This window comes from Neodiprion pinetum, chromosome 4, assembly GCF_021155775.2.
Source record: "Neodiprion pinetum isolate iyNeoPine1 chromosome 4, iyNeoPine1.2, whole genome shotgun sequence".
In the NCBI taxonomy this organism is placed as follows: domain Eukaryota; kingdom Metazoa; phylum Arthropoda; class Insecta; order Hymenoptera; family Diprionidae; genus Neodiprion; species Neodiprion pinetum.
Genome location: NC_060235.2, coordinates 31436540 through 31456801, shown reverse-complemented (window position 1 = coordinate 31456801; position 20262 = coordinate 31436540). Strand labels below are relative to the sequence as shown.

General features: G+C 44.9%; 1 protein-coding gene and 1 long non-coding RNA gene across 2 annotated transcripts in view; both read right to left on the bottom strand.

Annotated features, from left to right (window-relative positions):
* Nucleotides 1-7918, bottom strand: part of LOC124216724 (uncharacterized) — a 64586-nt gene extending 56668 nt beyond the window's left edge. Inside the window, exon 1 of the long non-coding RNA XR_006882685.2 lies at nucleotides 7812-7918. This is a non-coding gene — a long non-coding RNA (uncharacterized lncRNA). The remainder of the gene's footprint in view (nucleotides 1-7811) is intronic.
* Nucleotides 7919-13431: 5513 nt separating this feature from the next.
* Nucleotides 13432-19262, bottom strand: Toll-7 (Toll-like receptor 7). Its single transcript, XM_046621047.2, has one exon. The coding sequence runs from the start codon at nucleotides 18768-18770 to the stop codon at nucleotides 14796-14798; it is 3975 nt and encodes a 1324-aa protein (XP_046477003.1). The 5' UTR covers nucleotides 18771-19262; the 3' UTR covers nucleotides 13432-14795.
* Nucleotides 19263-20262: the final 1000 nt, after the last annotated feature.

Below are 20262 nucleotides of genomic sequence, written 5' to 3'. Positions count from 1 at the left end.
ACACGAGGAGACTGTAGATTCTATGACTGACAATTGTGCCATGCTTTTGAATTTTTTTCAATAATAATCACCCAACCTCACGTCGCACCGTCGGGAAAGTTGCTTCAGCTCAATTCTAGAGGCATACAAAGAATGAAATGGATCCGTAATCTACAGAGATCGTCTGACTCATTTGTAGCCTTCGAACACTACGGAGGATCTGAAATAATAGCTGACTATACACACACCGTTAGAGTGATTGTTTTATTATTAAACATATAACGGGTTATATTATATTCGTGTAAGTACAGAGCTGCGTACAAGCGATAACAGAACTGATTAACAAACCGCTGAGTAGTGACTGATGACAAAGGATGTGGTAACGGAAAAAACATATTCCATCTCCCTGCTACATAATCGATGATCTCAGTCGCGGGAGTTTGTGTGCGTAACATATTGCACTACTACACTGCTCGCATATATAATATTTGCGTGAAAATAATTGTCAGTTTGAGCAGAATATCGGCGGTGTCACAAATTCTTATTAATTCAAACTCCTTGTCAATGGAAGTAGGATCATTTCACGAGTTGTGGGACTTTGAAAGACAGCGATTCTCACTTCGCGTTGGATAAAAAGTACTTTCAGAGATGCCGTGAAGTATACATGTATCCTGGGTACGTCGAACGCAGAAACTTCAACGCCAAGGGGCAACATCGTGAGGAGTTTCATTCGTCAGGATCGAACCACCGTAAGCATCAATCGCTCGCTCTGCGCACGGCTAGCCCAAGGCGCGAAAGGTTTTGATGCTAAGCAATGTAGCCTGCCTTAAGAGCACCCGTTGATCCGACGTCTGTAAATCCGTTTTGCAATTAAACTTATAATGAGGATATGCTCGTCACATGTCCGTTGTGAATTTAATACTCGCGGTTATGGAAATGGGGGAAAACACTTTCGTATCACGCATCGCGAAAGATGTGATTCGCGTTTAATATACTCCTGATTAAATTTTCACGTCGATTATTTGAATACACGTTCAAGTGTACACAATAAATTACAAATTCCACGTTCAATTGTACAAAATCTTCAGCGGTAAAATAGCGAAAAATTTCACCTGAAATATGATGATCACAGATGAAAGAAAAAACAACAAAAAACAGGTTCATTGTATGCATATACATCCATATATACGTATTGTACGTATGCGAGAGAAGGTTATTGAGTTATGTAATGCAGAGTGGTGAGTTCGATTACCGGGTATAGATATAATACGTTGTACGACCGAGCATTCCTGTACGCACGGAGGCTGCATAGACATCCTCCCCGTCCCTCCTTCCGCTCATGGCCCCGCCGACTAGATGATATTATACTTACTACTATACCGCGGTTGTACGTGTTGTAAGATACTAGCTCCCGATGGGAAATGGAGAAGGATGAAATGGGAAAAAAGTAAGTCGATTTGTTGAAATTCGATCCGATGTTCGCGGATATCGGCCGCAAGGCTGGATTCCTAGGCTTTTCCATCCTGCAAGGGGGATTCCCCGCTTCGCTTCGTGCCGTTGTGCTGCCAGGGTATGCCTTGCATATATATGCAGTCGTAGGTGTGTTCACCCATCGGCACCGGGGCGCGGTGTGTAACGCGTGAGAGCGACGAGGTACACAATATTTTCAAATTGCTTCCATTATCACTTGCGGTTCAGTTCACATGATTGTTTCATTCCCGCGGCGAGAATAGCTGACTGCGTAGTACGTGTCTGAGGGAATCTCTGCTCGGTTATTACATCGGATAACACTGGCGTCGGATGGACTATATATACCTGCATACATATATACATATACACATATACAGATGCTATACTCTCTTTCTTGGTGATCTTGGTTGTCCTGGGTAACGGAAATATTTACGCCACAGGCGTGAGCAGCGATAAAACAAAAAGCTGTCACCGCACCCTGTGGCCGGGAGCTTAAGACACTTCGCTTCATAGAAATTAATGAATTTTCGGATGAAAATATGTACCGTATGAAATTTAAACGTATAATTTGTACAATTTTGAAATCCAACACAATCTGACAATGAGAGACAAGCATGCGTTGTTTTCCAGCTGTTACAAAAGGCGCATATAAACACGGACAATTTTCCTTCAGTCCAGTCAGAAGAACAAGGATAGAAAAAAATTTGAGCACCCCCTAGGTCGTCAATTTCCACCGCATTGGTATAATACATGCGCGAGGAATGGGCAGTGCTGCACCGTCAAGCTCATCACTATTTCACAAGCGTAATTGCAGATGCAGATCGTAGGTATAGGTAGGTGGCCTGTGGAGTGGCTTGAGCGTAAGCGTAGGTATACATCCGTACGGTGCGTGCATGCCTACCGTTGCGGATGAATGTGCAATTATTACAACATAAACACGATTCGTTTGGTCACGGTCCGACATTATAACACTCCGTTACATCCCTCGCGGTACATAAATTTTGCATTTGACAACAAAGCACTGCGACGTGGTAATAATAACAGCGCCTGAATACAACCCCGTTACACGCATAAATAAAGACGTTTTTCGCGAGGTCGAGCCTCGGCTCGGGGGTGAAAATCACGCGACGTAAGGGCTACACAATGGAGGCTGTCCGCCTCTAATAGACTTGACCTAAAAATCCACGATGCCCGCAAAGCCTGACTTCACCTGATACTCACCTGACCCGTAACGGGCCTACCCAACCCGATCTAATAATATTATTTATAATATATCGCGGAGATAGGCAATCCCGCCTCGGTCACTCGCGGCAACGACGATAAAATGTCTCCGTCTATGGACTTCGGTGATTTGATGAGAGGAATTGAATCTGGCTTGGCGTGATATTGGAAAGACGGGGACTCTCACCCCGTGCGCATCCCTCTGCACCCCATGACACGTTGTGTACAAGCATGCCGGACGCGCGATATCCGCCAAAGCGATTGTTTCCGTCTGTTTATTTGCATTTCCATGCTGCACCGCTGAAGCTGAAACTATAAATATCTTCAAGATATATCCGAGTGCCACGGTTGTTCGCCTGCATCGTTGTGTGCAGTTTGTAGTAGTTTTAATTTTTTTTCTTTTTATTTTATTTTTCATTTCTATCTTACGCGCTTCTGCCGCGACAACGCAAAGAGAACGATACGAACATCACTCGGTGGGTACATACAAGTTATTTTCAGAACTCCGAGTGCATATGACGAAGGAAAACCCCCGACTTGACTCTCTATACCGAACGTCAAGCTGGCGGAACTCTCGTAATTATTCCATGAGATAATTGTGACAATTACTCACCCCTTATACCTGCGCACAGAAAACTACAATTCCTGCAGAAGTTCCGTGCGCAGCTATACCGTAGAGTATATTATGTTATTATATTACGATGATCAATAACGTGAGTCACGTTTAAAGCTCGTTAATTAGCAATTGACTCACCTTTTTATTTATATAATATAGTTAAACGTGTTTTGTGCGATATTTATATACGTGTAGAACCTACCGATGCATTTGACAATACAGGAAATTTTGAAAACTTTAAATATATGTTTAACTTTAACCGATAACATGAGTCGAAGAGTTTTTTCGTACCAATATTTAGAATCTATGCTGTGATTGTGAGATTAGAGATGTATTTGAATGCTACGAAATGATAGAGTTATGCCTACTGAGTGTTTCCGCAAATCCTCTGTATTCACTCATGATCCCCGACACCTCCTTACAGTCTATGGTTAATTTTCTGCGTAATCATCTCGCACATAAACGGATTAAACAGAGCTCACGCATGGGAGGAGGCACGTTGTGTGCAGAGAGTGTATTTACGGATGTCAAGCATCGGTAACAATAGCCATGTACCTACATGCAAAGATAGGCATGTGATGCGAGGATTTACCTCGAATGCTATGGTGCGCGATGGCTCTTGGAGATTATAGGAACGGAGCAAGTTCCACGCGGTGCACGGTGTATTTGGTAAACTTTAGTCATTCACGTAGATAACCACATCTGGCGATGCATTTCATAGGATACGCACTACCGCAAATACTCATAAGCTGAAGAAGAATTCAAGGAATGTGCGAATATTTGACTTTTCGCACAACTGACATTCGATAAGACGGAAAAGGTTTCGCTGAATGAAGACAGTCACTTCCCAACTGGCTAAATACACGAATCGTGTGGAGATGGCTCAGTACAAAACCAGCGTGAGATGCTTGAAAAGATACTGTAGATATTATACCGATCCACGGAGTTGACAACAATCTAATTCGAACAAGGCACTCTCAATTTTGAGCGTCGTACTTCTACTATGCGTTGAAGAACTATAGAGGAAGAGTCGATAACTGATAAACGCAACGGAAAGCATTCAAAGAATGAACCGCTGTATCCACCAGACAGAAAAAAAGAGACATGGTGATCTATAGCTATAGTGCAGTGGATGTATGGTAGGTAGATAAGGGTATACAGTGGCGGCCATACCACGGATAACACCAAAGCCTCAATCTTCAAAGTTACGGATATACTATCTCACAAGACACAAAGAGACAGTGGATCCCCCGATGAGACCTCGCCTACAGTACTTCTCATTGTCAACCTAAGCTGCAGCATTAGCACAAGGCTAAGAAAAAGTAAACAGCGTGACTCAAAAATCTAGGTAACTCTAAGTTTTATGCAAGATTCTAGAAAGGCTAGAGAAGATACTTGATCATGCCAATTGGGTCGAATGAAATAGGCGTCTGGTCAGGAGGTAGAAGTACAATCGACTTCTTCAGCGATGAGATATGCTGAAATTTCCAAGTTGGCATTTTGAACTCTGTTTGCTAAAAAAACAAAAAAAAAAGAAATCTTATTACCGTATTAAATGACGAACAGCACGGAAGTCTCAAGTTTCTCAAGAATCAGTTCTAATTCTGATTCACATTGTATTGTCTTTTTTTTTTTGTTTTTTTAAATACCTAATAGTTTTAATGAATTTCCACGTTCCATCAGAAAATTTTTACAACAAAATGTTTGGAGATAATAATGGACTACGACGACTTTTTCAATTACCGACGATAAGTGAGACTGAATTTTCCGATTCATAAATTCCTATGGTGCTGGTAATTTACAAATCCCTCATCCCCGGATCGCATTTCGTTATCTATATTCGCCTTCGTTAATTGATCTAGATTAGCTCTACATACCAGGAAGAAATGCTCGAGTCAATTTCTGCAATAGCGTTTCTGTACACCCCCGATGCTTAATCGCTGTATACCCACGGGTAAAGTTCTTTCTCGTTGCCGTCGATTTTTCTTCCACGAAAATATCCGAGGAATTTCCTTTATCTGAGAAATGCGTATCTCGGTAGCTACCGTCAGGGAACAACGTTTCCTTAATTACTCGTACGTATACGAGTATACCTGTATCCGCAGCGTCAGATATTCCCTTTCTATAATATACGCGCGGCGTTTTGCCGAGCTATTGTTGTAGCTTCTTGAATAGAACGATGCACTTACAAAAATACGGTTTAATTAGTTGCTCGATTAACATTTCCAACTTTGAAGTGGTTGAATTCTGAAATGCGTCGGATCGCGTTCGACGGCACTTTTTGTGCTTCGCCTGACGTCGCCCAGACCCCCAGAGCTTGCGACTGTAATTGATACCGTGTCTCTCAGTCGCCGCGGCGCGACGCTCTTCCCCGTTCTACACAATTTTACGTCACTCGACAATAGCAGGCTTCCCAATCTAGCCACCGGCGTCTCTTTTTCGCAGCGCTGAATCGACTCTGGTAATAATTTTCCTAATGAAACAAGCTTGAAGGAAGCAAAGAAAATCCCACACGGTAAAATATTCCCGTGCATCAAATTAACGGGATAGAGTGAAAAGGGGGATCGTAGCAAAATCAGATGTACCCTGTATTATACCTTCGTGAAAAAAGGGTGGAAACGTATAATGCGTCGTGAAAAAAGATTTCACTGTATATCTATTCCTCTTCCGCAGTGATTGTAGTTTTTCGGTGCCTTTCCTGCTTTCTTCTCCTTTATTTGTACTATTATTATTATTTTTCTTCCCTCCTATATAATTTCATTTATAACATATTATCACGCAAAGCCTACCGCATTTCGCGCATCGTCGAAAGTTTACCCGAGCCGCTACGGTTGCGTGCAAATGCCGCATACACATGATACGTAGGTGTATGTATCCACGGGTACAAACTAGCGGTATTCTATTCGTCATATTGAATAATATTTTTCTCTCAAACTGGTACCGTCCGAGAAGTCGCTGTGCAGTCGGAAAAATTTCTTCAGCCAATGTAGCGCTTATATGCAGGTAGACTGCAGATCGCCTGAATTTAGTGCATGAATAACAGAAATATGTCGTAAGGGGATACCTGCACGCATGCAAGGCGGCATGAATCGTCGCGGCGTCGTTAAATAGTACAAGTTACGTCGTGCGCTCGCGTCTAAGGGATCGAGTAACCGAGAGAAGCAGCTGCGGGTCTGATTTTACGCTCGTCAAAAAAAGAGAGGAAGGTAAGAATAAAAGTAAAAAAAAAGCGAGAGAAAGAGGAGAAGAAGAACTCCGGCGCAGATGGTGTCACCAAACGTGACGAATCCGCGGCTAACTCGTACCAATACGTGTAATAACCTGAGATGCAGATGTGGAAAATGGAGGGCGAAAGGGGCGGAAAATGGTCGGCGAAAAGTGAAACGGGGAAAATGAAGCGTGCGCATACCCTCTTTGTGCCTTCCACACGGCGACTTCGAAGCCAACGCGGCGCATGTAACAAGGAATGTTCAGCACCGCGTTAAAAGACGAAGTCTCGAAGTCGGAACCAGGGGTGCCTCTTGCCCGGTGGCGTAAAAGGTTTCCAGAGGGCGGGTCTCGCCGAATCGGTCACGCGCCCTTCGTTCAGCATGGTCATTCCGAAGGTGCGAAGAAGAGACCCCCTCATGGCCACGGAAAATCGAGGCACGCGAAGAAACGGACCAAACAGGCGTACGACTGTCGCAACGGCGTACGAACGGTTCGAGTCCTACCCTTGTGCCCAATAATGGCTCAGAAATTGGCCCAGCCACCTGTCTACCCCTTTTCCTCACGTGTCGCTATTTGTGCCTCGTGAATTAACCAAAAGGAAACAGAATTCATTTTCATCACCCCCACGATATGTATACACATATATAGGTTAGGGTGCTTCATTTTTAGGCGATATTTTTTTTTTGTTTGTGCTACCTGAAAATCTGATACTTTATACAAAATAAAAAATTATGCCGCCGGGTAAAAGGCTTAAAGTGCAATAGCGGCTTAGCTCATTTAAAAATTCAATTTCCTATTTAAATAACACGGAAAAATTTTTTTTTTCGGTTTCAACTTGATTTTTCGACGTGAAAAAATTTTTTTTGGAAAAAACGCGTGTATAGCTTTTGTAGGGCATAAAATTTGCTACAAAAAGTTCCTCTGCGTAAATCCCCCCCGACCAACAGCTTTTGAGTTATAGAGCTGCGAAGATGAATGTTTATTATATTTCACATCAAATCATTTCTAAATCTAGATTTATTATTTTTACATCAAATAATAATTTACTATAGAGAATAAAACGATTTTCTCGAGTCATTATATAATTCAGGTTTCTAATTTAAAAAATTATTTTTGAATAAAATAGAAAAAAAAAATTTTTCTGTGTTATTTAAATAGGAAATTGAATTTTTAAATGAGCTAAGCCGCTATTGCACTTTAAGCCTTTTACCCGGCGGCATAATTTTTTATTTTGTATAAAGTATCCGATTTTCAGGTAGCACAAACAAAAAAAAAATATCGCCTAAAAATGAAGCACCCTAATATAGGTACTCACCCACTCACGATGACCGGCTGCCGACCAAGCTCGCTTTATTTTCTCCGAAAATAATAATGTGAACCAAAGGTGTATGGAAGAAAATGTGCAATGGATGTGCGAGTTTCTGGAATAAACAGAAAGAAAGAAGTGAATTGTTTTATCTGCGAAACAAAGCTCGTGATCTGTATTATACAGGGTCATTTATTCGTGGCTGACCGCCAGCGATATGTCAGTATGGAAATGCGTAGAGATTCGTGGTAGTTTAGCAATGCGTAAATAAACTTGTTAACATACATATATCGTCGATGATTGATGCAAGAAAATACGTAACTAATAAGGACCGTGTATTGTATTTGATTCGCCAGTACATATATGAACGCCAGAAAATCAGCTTCGAGCTTTTTTCGAGTCTACCACGCCGTTTCATCCCACATACGGTAAGAAAATAATATTATTTTCCTGCTCTAGGGTAGGAAATATGTAATCTCTGACGCAGGGGATCAAGCATTCCTTATACTAGGTTTATTATATTGCTGTATTTTTACACCTTTCGTGTTGCTGCGTTGGTCATATAGAGGCAAAGGAAATAGGTATATCTTTACATCCCGGTGATGTGATATAAAAATTCCTCACCCTCCTACGCGATTCTAGCGTACGCGGAGAATGGCCTACATACATATCACGGATAGTTTCATCTTCATCGTAAAATTTCTGACTTACTGTTCAACGATGCGGATTTATTCCCACGTTTTATTGACTCTTTCTTATATAGCGCAAAACGAAGAGTACAGAATCGTAGTTACTTTCTAGCTAGTAGTACATCGGTAAACTCCATTTTTTGTTCAACTTATATGGACAAATTTAATCATATTGAAATATCGTACGTGTTCGGGCTTGAACATATGTTTCAGAATAATTAACATTTAAACCAGCGTTAAAATAGATGTAAACATGATGTTCGGTGTAAAAAATCTTTGTCGATAATTCAAGCGTAAACTGGTTCATGAATAAAAATCTACGGATTCTTAAAAATACGCGTATTCAGAAAGTGATTTTACCTCATGCAGCTATCTGGGGAAATAAATTCAAGTATAATTATATTAGATGTTTTCTGCTTTGTTTAGCGCAAAGTACGTGAGACAAGATTGACAGGAAACTTTTTACATTCGGCACATTGGAAGCGGAACGAAATTGCGAAGGATTACTAAGACGGATTTTTTTTTATTCATTCATAAAGAGTTCTGCTCATTATTATAACCAAAAATCGCTAGGCATCATTGCGAGTGAAATTGCAAATTGAAAAAAAGAAATGCCGCATTATGGGTTATATTTCTGAGACATACGGGCCTCCAGCCCCTGGCGGCAGATTATATAGAAAGCAGCATCCAGCGTACGTTTCGGCCAGAAATTTCGTCTAGCGTGGTGCGGATTAATCGTACTCCGACTTGGCATTAATGAGTTTATCTCTGAAGCCCAAGTACAGTCGGCGCTTTACGGAATGCCCGCCCTCCGCGGCTGCGGGTCCCACCGTAATTAAAGCAGGAAAAGCAAAAGCTCCGCCCGGCCACGAGACACATATAATCTCCTTTATCTAACCCAGCCGACGCGACGCCGAGGCTCGTTCGAAGGACTGAAAGGCCAGCGATCGTCGAGAGGCCTCCTCCTCCTCCTCCTCCTCTTCCTCTTCCTCTTCCTCTCCTCGGCGATGTTATCTGACCCGCCTGATGTTAACTGGCGTTTATTTATGTAATTCTCCGAGGCCCTACGGTGGTCCACTTGTCACCTGCCGCACTCGAAACGGTTTCGAACTCAGGTAAGGCCCCCGACCGCCTCCGCCATCACCTTTGTCTGCGGTACTACATACATAACTATAATTCACCCTTATTATACAGACGTATTTCGGTGCCCGATTTCCGTATGAACAGATACACGCGTCATTCCGTACCTACACGTGTAGTCGTACGCATCGTAGATGCATAGATGGATCGGTTAATTCTTACCAAATTATTTCCGATGGTCAATTAATTCCCCTTGCAACTGCGACGCGGTATGTCTATTTCGAAGATCCTGTCCCGATAACTTCTGCTATAAAACTTCAAGAACCTTAAGTGCAGTAATGACGACGCTTGATGGAGTTATTTAGTGTCCAAGATCATAAATTTTAATCAATCTGACGCATGATACGTGATTGCATTCGATTTCGAATTGTACGGACGTATACGTTGGTATTTGAAGTTACCAAGAATTTGTAAAGTCCGTGAAAAATTTGATACATAAAATAATCGAAATAGGTGATTGGAAGATAATGATCCGGAGTGAGAATGAAAGGTTTCCAGAAGAGTTGAGGATAAAATTATGACTGTATAATTCACAAATATGAATTATACATTGGAATATTACTTGCTTGACGACCTGGTTGTGCCAAGAGCAGCTTTTACGGCCATGTACGGCGGACAAAAGAATAATATCCACGATAATAAAAAAAAAAATCATACTCAATTCGAATAAAGTTGTAACGTATTTCCGTATTATTCGAAAACTGAGATAATAAATCGCTTGTGGCGAATTACGTGTTTTTTTCATTGCGACGCATTGTCTGATAAACGCAAATAAAAAAGTTGTAATTAATAATTGTTTATTTAATGGCCTCGCGCATACGTGTATGAATATCCGTTTCCAAGTTTCGACCAATTTTTTAATTCACCGCCATCGCGTTGGCGGTACAGGAGTTAACAAGCGATGTTCTTTGCAGCAACGTTTTCCTCCTGCCATCGTATAACCCAGTGGCGTAAACGGAAATTGTTCCTCGCACAAATCCGCATGATCCGGTTCTTTAATATTCGCGAACGCGGAGCCTGATGGTAACCTAAAGTAAAACCTGGGGGTTCGTTAAGCTCCCGCTAATACGCAAACGAGGAAAAGTCAGGTATAGGTATCGAATGTAGCGACGTCTAAAAACTAATCCCTGAAAGGCACGCACCCGGCTCCGAGCCGACAATAAGCGTGACCGATAAATTTCCGGAAGTATACGAGAGGCGGTGTATCGGTTATTTTCTTTCATTCTTTTTTCATCCGACGTTTCCTTCTCATAATTCCTCCAAACTGCCGCGACAATACGGAATTAACGAGCGTTCAGGAACTCTATGCAATAACTGAATTAGCCCGGCACGCAACGTTGCGTATATACAAGGGTGTGCATCTTTGTCTCGTCAAAAAACTATCGGATACACGCCTCGTACAATCGTGCGAGCAAAAAGTTAGAGAGGAGAAAAAGAAACCGATCGAGCGCTCCTGTCCGTCACGGATCGATAAATTCCGATGAAGAAATGGAATAAAATAAATTTCTCGCCAAATATCTTGTTTGCCGTAGAAATCTGACCGGCGCGTTAGAGGAAGTTGACAAACGGTTGTTTGTCGGATCTTCTCACAGCGCGGTCAGGGCCAACGGCGGCTCGACTTTCTCGAGGTAAAGCTACGCCTCTGGCCCGGCTTTGTAAAGTCCCCTGACCTAAGAATTACACCTGATCGAACCGGTTCCTATCGCTAAACTCGGGCCGACGTCGCGATCCCGTCGAATCTACGAGATGCGGGAGGATAGACGATGGGCGAAAGAGGAAGGAGGGACAGGTGAATCGCACCGACACCGAGCGAGGCCATTAATAATATAGGTGCGCGGCGCGTGGCGTCTCGTGGCGTCGCTGCCCGCCGATCGATGATTCGCCCACCGGATCGCACGTTGGGTATTAAACCGATAGCGCATACTCGCGGCTCCTGGTTCTGCACACAAGTATCTAAGGACTGAGTTATACGCCGAAAACGATTTGTCACCAACCCCCGTGGTCTCCGTATGTTGCGTAGGTATTCGAAATGCTTAACCTCCGCTTTTTGTTTCTTATACCCACAACGCCTCCCCCGACATTCCTTTCCGCAGTCTGACCTCACGCCCTATCGGTTATTCGTTATCGGGTTGCAGACCCGCATTTGGTGTTTCACCGTAAATTGCATACACTTGAGAGGGCGCAACAGAGATAATACATGGTAGCTTTTAAATGTTTTGTCAGAGGTTCGGACGTTGTAACGGACAAGTTTTCACGTTTTCATTGTCTTCGACGTAATCTTTGAACTAACGATATTTACACAAGGAGTCCTCTTACATGGTCAAACATTCCTGCAAAACAAAGTATTTATAGTTAAAATCAGGCGTTTTGTGATAGAGGGATTTTTCATGAGACCGTATCTACGTGACCTGATCGATTATCTTAATTTTATTTTCATATTTAAATATATGAGTAAAAAAGTGATTCCCTCTTTACCCACGTTTCTCCCTCTCCTGCTTCCCCGCTTTATTTTCGCCGTACTTTGGACGTAGATGAATGATGGCTTTACCGTAGATAACATCTAGGAATACTGAACAATTACTCTTCTTTTCACTTTCTTTTCCAACTATATTAACACCGATGCGAAGTAGATTTCACAACATAAAAACAAACCAGGGCTTCGGTAATTCTGTTCGACGAGAGAAGGGGGTGTTTTGATCAAAAACCGTATTAAATAAACCAATAACTGAAGAAAAAAATAAAAGAAACAACATGACAATGGCACTTTATCTTACTACATGTAACCCTGAGCGCAGTAATGAACTCTGACGTACCCCTGATTCCCGAAATTGTTTCATCCGGCGCCACGATTTTCAGCCCAGACCGCAGATTGATTGCCTTCTAAACTATTTCGCCAGTTCGTTGTTCTCTGTAAGAGTGTCAATACAACGAGCGTGAGCGAAAAATTCTGTGGCCTAACCGCGTTGAACAAATTACAAGGAGGAAGCGCGGACACAAAAAAGGGTGAAGGACATGTCGGAGTACCCTAGACGTGTCATGTCCCGTAGGTCACTAATTAAATCGGTTTCTTGAAATTGAGGATACTGGAGTACCTATATACGTGTAGCGAGAGTTAGGAGAAGGCGGCTTGACGAACCAGAAATTCCAGTTCCCCGACTTGTAGAAGTCGGGCTAGTATTGATTTTCAAGGGGTCGTTTGTTCGAGGGAAAAGTATATTCGTGTGTTTGTTCACCGGAAGGAAATTCGGTCAGTTTAGACTTGGTGATCGAGTATTCGTATCGATTTGCCCGCGTGACGTTTCAGCTTTATACCATAATCTGTATTTACTCTGTAGGTTGCCTTGTAAAATGTATTTCTGTAGAATACGTTCTAGAATAATGGAAAAAAGTATCCTCTATACTTTCATCGGATTCGGTATTCGTCAGACACATGTTTTCAAACGGGATATAGTTATAGAAATGTTCTAGACATGCGTATAGATCAAAGCAACACGTGAGGCAATCGGCCGAAGATTAGCGACCGGATAAGGAGTGTAGCGTTTCATTACTACGGCAGCTGAAGGCCGAGTTGTTTGCCAGAAATTAATTGCTGTAATTAAAAGATTCCTAACTGTGAATGAAAACCACTGCACACACGTGTGACTGCATATCTCTTATTCGATGCCGCAGGCCTGATCTCGTATCGAAGGATGGATGATTTAGTTACGATGTCGTGGAGTTGGTACAACGGATCCGCGTCTGCGTATGTAATGATGTAGATGGAGGTAAATTGATGAAAAATAACACACAGCTGAAGAGAATTAAATTGACAAGATTGAATTTATTGTCAGAAACGAAGTAAAAACTTAACTTTATCAAGTTTGAGTAAATCAACGAAGACCGTAGTACCGCAGGTTTTCATTACAGCGAAAAAAATGTACAAAAAAATAAAAAGTGTCGCCCTGCTTTGGCTGATTATAACGGCAAATAAATAATTCGACTTAAAATAATATAATAAATTCATTGACCGCTTACGGCGATCGTGGAGAGATTTTTCACGATATATATTGTGTATAAGTAAGCACGGATAATAATAAGTTGACATTACCGTTTCGATTTCAATTCAAATGTTAACATAAGTTATAAATTTATTCACACAATTTAAATAATCATAGTATAGTCGATATACAATATACATATATATATACACACATATATATTTATTACATATGTGTGTATATATATACATATATATTTATTATATATATAATATATAATGATAGGTATGTTTTATTTATTAACTTTACGGTGAGTATATCTTACACGAGGCGATAATACATATTTACATATCGTACAACAGGCTTCGCTCTCAATCATATAAAATTACAAAAAATTTCCTACCTAAATTCAGAGGACCCTAAGACTACGCGCAGGGCTTTTACGCGCCTCGCGTCATCTGCTCCACACTTGACGCTAACTTTTAATTCGATTTATACACATTTCTTATACTTCGTGTATACGTCTATATATGCATATAGATACACTTATTATATACATATACGTATTTGTGTGCGTATGCATACGTACAATCATATATACACATATATATATATATATATAGATAAGTAAATATTTACAGCCTTGTCACGAGCGTATTATATATAGGCAATCACGTAACCATTTCATTTATCAAGCATAAAATTAGGTATTTTAATTGATTAATTAATTAATTAATAATCAGTCATTGGCGAGGTAGGCCAGTGTGGTAGTTTTACAAAATGCAGCACTGCAGCAGTCACAGCAATAGGGGAGCACCTATTATATGCATAATGATATATACATAGATTAATTGTGTACGTAAGTATTACAGTGACAATGATGAATTATCGATATTAATTTCAACGTTATTGATACAGTTATTATTAGCGTCATTATTGTTATTGTTATTATTATTATTATTGTTATTATTATTATTGTTATCTTTAATTAATAATAATATCATTATGCTTACGAATATTATTAGCATTATTATCGTTATTGTTATTGTTTTTAATCATTATTAATAATATTATCGTTATTACGGATATTACGAATATTACGATTACGATGGTTATAACAAACTCGAGCGTCAGGCAGGCGGGTTTTGCGGGCGGGTAAGGATCATAATATAATGGCGAAAAACGAACTACACAAGATAGGCTTGTCCGGGGGGCGGGGGTTGTTGCTGCCGCCACGCGTTTCTCTCGAGCGTCGAATAGTCCGAGTCTATGGAGGAGTAAATGTGCTCGGACAGGGGCCGCCTGCCCGCGTTCCCGGCGCCCTCGAGGCCGGTTTCCTGGTACGCGTGGTTCACCGTCAGTCTGGGACTCGGAGTGGCGGTGCTTCCGGGCGTTTCCCTGCCGGCGATCTCCAGCCTCCCGTTATTGTGGCTCTGAAGCGTGGCCGTGCTCGAATACGCCGGGGGCGCCTGGAGGAGCTCCGGTGAATCCTTGAAGAGGGGGTGATGGTGACCGGCGATGTGTCCGTGGACCCGGAGCGTCGGCGTGCCCTTCTCGGGGCGGCCCTCGAGGGTGTAGGTATTCACGTTGCGTCTGTAGAGGGACGAGGGTTTGCGACGTAGCGCATCGCCCGCGGGCATCGCGAACCTGAGCCTTTCCCAGAACCTTTTCTCACCCCAGCGCAGCCTCACCGCCGTCCTTAGGTACGGCCTCAGCTCCGGGTCGGACTCCGCCTCCGGGGCGACCGGCCCTGCCTGTACGACGACCAGCTGCCCGGGTCGACCGCGAAGCGCCTCGTGTACCGCCGCGCGGAACTCGAACCGCGACCATTCCGTCTGTAGGAAATTTCGCGTCAGGACGATCAGCACCCTCCTCGAGGCCTCGGCCGCTTCCAGGACGACGGGAGCCGCGGCTCTCAGGCAGGGAAGATCCCGGTGATGGAGGCAGAGCCTCAGACCGCCGCTTCCGGCCCCGGCACCGTGTTCGAGCTCGGCGACCAGCGATCGCAGGACGAAGTCCTCGTCCTTCGGACTGTAGCAAAGGTACCCGTCGTAAAGTCGCTCCCGGTCGTCGGGCGGCGCAGCCTTTGCCCACAACCGGACACCGTAACGCGAGTAAGCCCACGTTCGCACCGGTTCTCGGAATATGAAGGCTAGGACAGTGACCACGAGAAGGAGGAGGACCGCCGAGAGGGTGGCCGCGACCATGGGAAGGTAGTCGGAGACCATTATACTCTCGATGACACCACCCTGGGCAAAGTAGTCCGAACAGGCGGTCTCGTTCACGTCGAGGCGGCGTCGATAGGCGGGCCGGGTTTCGTTGTTGTCGCACCACACGTCCGTCGAGTCGACGACCTTGTGCGCGTTCTCCGACACCCAGGTGGTAAGCTCCTGCAGAAACTTGCATCTGCAGGACCACGGGTTGCTCCCGAGAGACAGCTCGGTCAGACGAACGTTCAGGGTCAGCTGCCAGATGGGAAACGTGACGAGCCTGTTACCGTCGAGTCGCAGTATCTCGAGGGATCTCAGCGGGACCAGGGTAACGTTGCTCACGAATCCGATCAGGTTGTTGTGGAGGTAGAGCTCTCGCAGGTGCGACAAGTGCTCGAACTCGAATCCCTTCAGGTCGTGTATCCTGTTGTCCTCGAGATGAAGCGTCTGGAGGTTGTTCAGTCCGTTGAACGTCCGATTCTGGATCGACTCTATCCCGCTACCGTTCACGTACAGAACTCGCATGTTCTTCCGCCCGATGAACACGTGGTTTTGGAGCTCCCGCAGATCGTTGCCATCGAGGTAAACCTCCGTCGCGTCCATGGGAATTCGCCGTGGAATTTCCGGAGCGCCCAGACCCGAGCAGTCGACGACGTTGGTGTTCCAGGTCTGGTCGTGGTAGCACTTGCAGTCCGACGGACAAGTCATCTCGCAGTCGCAGGCGTCGAAGTCGCAGCAATGGCAGAGGGCGAAACAGTGAGCTTCGTAACGGCACAAAAATTGCTCGGGTCTCGCCTCGATGGCGGGAACGATCGCCGTGCCTCGCGGCCCGGATACACGGCACATCGCGTTGTCCAGGTCCATGACTCGCGGATGCTGACGAAGCGCGGTCATGTTGTTTATCACCGGAAGCCAGTCCATCGAGCAGTTACAGTTGAACGGATTTCCGCCGATGTAAAATTCGGGGAGGGACTTTCCGGCGGGAACCGGAGTCAGACGTAGAGCCGTAAGTTCCATGGTCTCGATCATGTTCGCGTACATGTCGACGCGGGTGAGATTCACTTTGCCGGTAAAGGTGTTCGGCCGCACAAGGCTGATGTAGTTATTGTTTATGAACAAGAGTTCAACACTGTCCGGTATCGCGATTGGTGAAAGCTCGGTAATCCGGTTGTGACTGGCGTCGAGTGTCCTCACTTTTAGATCACTTATACCGTAATAATTTCCCAGACTTTCGATGAAATTCCCGTGAACGTCGAGCCACTTGAGATTGTTGGGTATGAACGCGTAGTCGAACCACTCGATGTGATTCTCCGACAGATTGAGAAGCAGGAGACTGGCGATGCTTGTGAACACGCCGTTTATGTCCGATAGAAAATTTCCGTCGAGCCGAATCGCCTCGAGCCTCGTGTTCCGTTCGAACGCGTCGAGCTCGACGTGCTGCACTTTGTTTCTGGCGAGATTCAATATCTGCAGATTCGGCAGGTCCCAAAGCATGCCGCGCGTCAGGTTCCCGATGTTGTTGCTGATCAAACGGAGCCCGGTGAGCTGGTGCAGATTCCGGAAGGATCCGTTGCGAAATTCGCTGATTTGATTCTCGCCGAGGTCGAGGGTCTTCAGGAACGCAAGATCGCGGAGCGCCTCCGGAACTGTGCTGAGCGCGTTTCCGCTGAGATCGAGCTCCTTAAGGTCGGAACAGTTCCGAAAGGCCATCGGATCAACGGAGACGATCATGTTTCCGGAAAGAGTCAACCGGCTCAGAACAAACAGTCCGTTGAATAGCTGAGGTCCGATCGAGTGGAGCCGATTTTCGGAAAGCTCCAAGGTGTGCAGATTGTAGAGAGGCAGAAAGGCGTTGCTCTCGATGTGCCCGATCGAGTTGTTCCGGAGATCAAGGATCTGGAGGAAGAAGAGATCCTTGAACATGCGGGCGTCGATGCGAGTCAGAGCGTTGTGGGACAAATCGAGGACTATCAGACGAATCAAGCCCAGAAAGGTAGTCTCGTCCACCCGATCGCTCCCGAGCGTGTTCCCGGCTAAATTCAGTACCAGCAGCTGCTCGAGTCTGGTGAACGTTCCCCGGGGAAGATCACGGAGCTCGTTGTGCTGCAGATGCACCTCCCGGAGGTCGCAGGTGCTGGCGAAGAGGGCCTCGGGCAACGAGCCTAGGCCGTTGTAGCTGACGTTGAAGAGGCGAAGGCTGGTGAGTCCGGTGAGCGCATCGCTGGCGATTTCACCGATGGAATTGTGCTGGAGGTGGAGCTCCTGCAGTTGGCGCAAACCGGACAACGGACTCTCTTCCGGGAGGCTTCGGATCTCGTTGTGAGACAAATCCAGGGCCCGAATATCCGCGTGGCATTTGGCACGATTAGCCCGGCTGTCGGCGAGGCCGACTTCGCTGATCTCCCGTAGGTGATTTCCCGTGAGGTTCAGGACCTGGAGATTCCCGAGCTCGCATAAAACATTCGGCGGCAGGACTCGCAGGTTGCTGTATATGATCTCGAGGGTCTGCAGCTCCCGGAGGCCGGCAAGGGCGCCGGGGACGAGCTCGAGGGTACGACCGGCGCCCCACTCCGTGTTCAACGTCTGGAGCGTGAGCCGCTTGAGCTCGGCGAGGGGTTGGAACGCAGAGGCCGGCAGCCGCAGCAGCTTGCACCCGTCGACGTGGAGCTCGTGAAGACCGCTCAGACGGTGCCAGCTCTCGGTTGATATCAGACTCTCGAAGTGGTGAACGTTGCTGCAGGTCAGCCTGAGCTTGAGAGCGCCGTCGAGGGCGGGCAGAAGGGTGCCGATTGCCGACGAGTTGAGCTTGAGAAGCGCGCAGACGGCGGATCGCGTGTCGTTTCCTTCCGGGGCCCAGTGGCAGGTGCCCCGCACCCCGGAGGACAGTACGAAACAGATAACCACCACACTAGCACTCCACTTCCACGAGGGCGAACACAGCACTGTGAGCATCGTGTGAAGATTTTCCGACGGAACGGCGAGACAAGGGGCGGGGGGTATGAACGAATGGAAATAAACTTGAACCGAAGAAAAACGGAACAAAAATCAAACGGTTTGGTATTTTTACCGCTGGCTGGCACACTGTGCGTCACGATAAAACAAAACTGCCCATGTCTCGTAGGGGTTGGTTGGCACGTAGCTATCGAGCACACCGTGCCGACGAACTTTCGTTACACTTTCACTGATTGTAATCTTTACTGTTACTTCAACGGAACTCGGGGGTTCTCGTCCCCCTTCTTCTTCGTTTTTTCCTTATCCCTTGTTCAATTATCACTTCGCGTCGATATCGCGACCGTCCGAACCCGTTTCGAACTGTTCGTCAAGACTTTGCCCGAGTCTTCGCTACACAAAGTTCGTAACTTAGAGCGACGGCGAATAAGACGATCCATTCGCGCTCGCCGCGCGCTCAACACTGACTGAACGCAACTGAAACTCGTCGAGGTATTAGAGGGCCGAGTTTCAGGCGGCAGCCGGCAGAAAGCGCTATCGTACGGCTCTCGCCCCCTTCATCTCCGTACAGCTGGCTCGGTGGTGGGGAGAACCGACCCCTACGAACCTCGAGGTATTCATTCTTTACCTGTCAGGCCACCAGAAACGAAGGTCTGCGGAAAACTTTTTTTTTCAACGAAGATTCCTAAATGGATTACAATATTCGCACCCACGCGTTATTATGCGTATATGTATAAAATGACCAGCAGCATCTAATTTTTCACGTTTTCGTTCCAACTTCATTTTTAGCTATTTCATAGTCATCCACTATTTGACGCGAAGAAAAGTCTTTTGATCTTACGAAAATATGCGCTCATTTCTGTGAAGAAACTATATGACAAAAATTTTCCCCTATATTATTGCCCCTCACGCCCAGCGATAAAAACAATATCGGTTTAGAGTACTTTGCGCAAGAGAGGTCTGAAGAATGAAATGAGTCGTGACGTCAGCGGAAGTTCGAATCGGAGATCGAAAACGTAAACTGCAGTACAATAATGTAGGTGCGATCTTTAAAGATTTACGAGTTAGGTCAAGAAAACAGAAATAATCTGCCATTGGTTAAGTTAGAGCGCTGTTAATCATCGTGAAACTTCGCACACCTGGACTAACTGTCCTAACATATCGCAAACAGCTATTATACTTTGGTTACACATACCTACCTATACATTCACCAGTTTAAAGATTAAAACAATAATTGTTATTGCATAGACACGCCACGTTGCCTCATAAAATCGCGCTTCCGAAATCACTCATACTACACCAAGTGGCAAGATGGTATAGTGTTATAATGAGTTAACCACAGTCACTCGCGATGTATATTTTTGTTCCACCACGTTGTTATTACTTTTTTTTTCACTTTGTTGAGCTTGGATAATTCTGCGAAGAATATTTTCAACCTGGTGAAGCTTTATTCAGTCATTTGGCTCCTCGCTTTTATCTATCATTAAGGGGATAC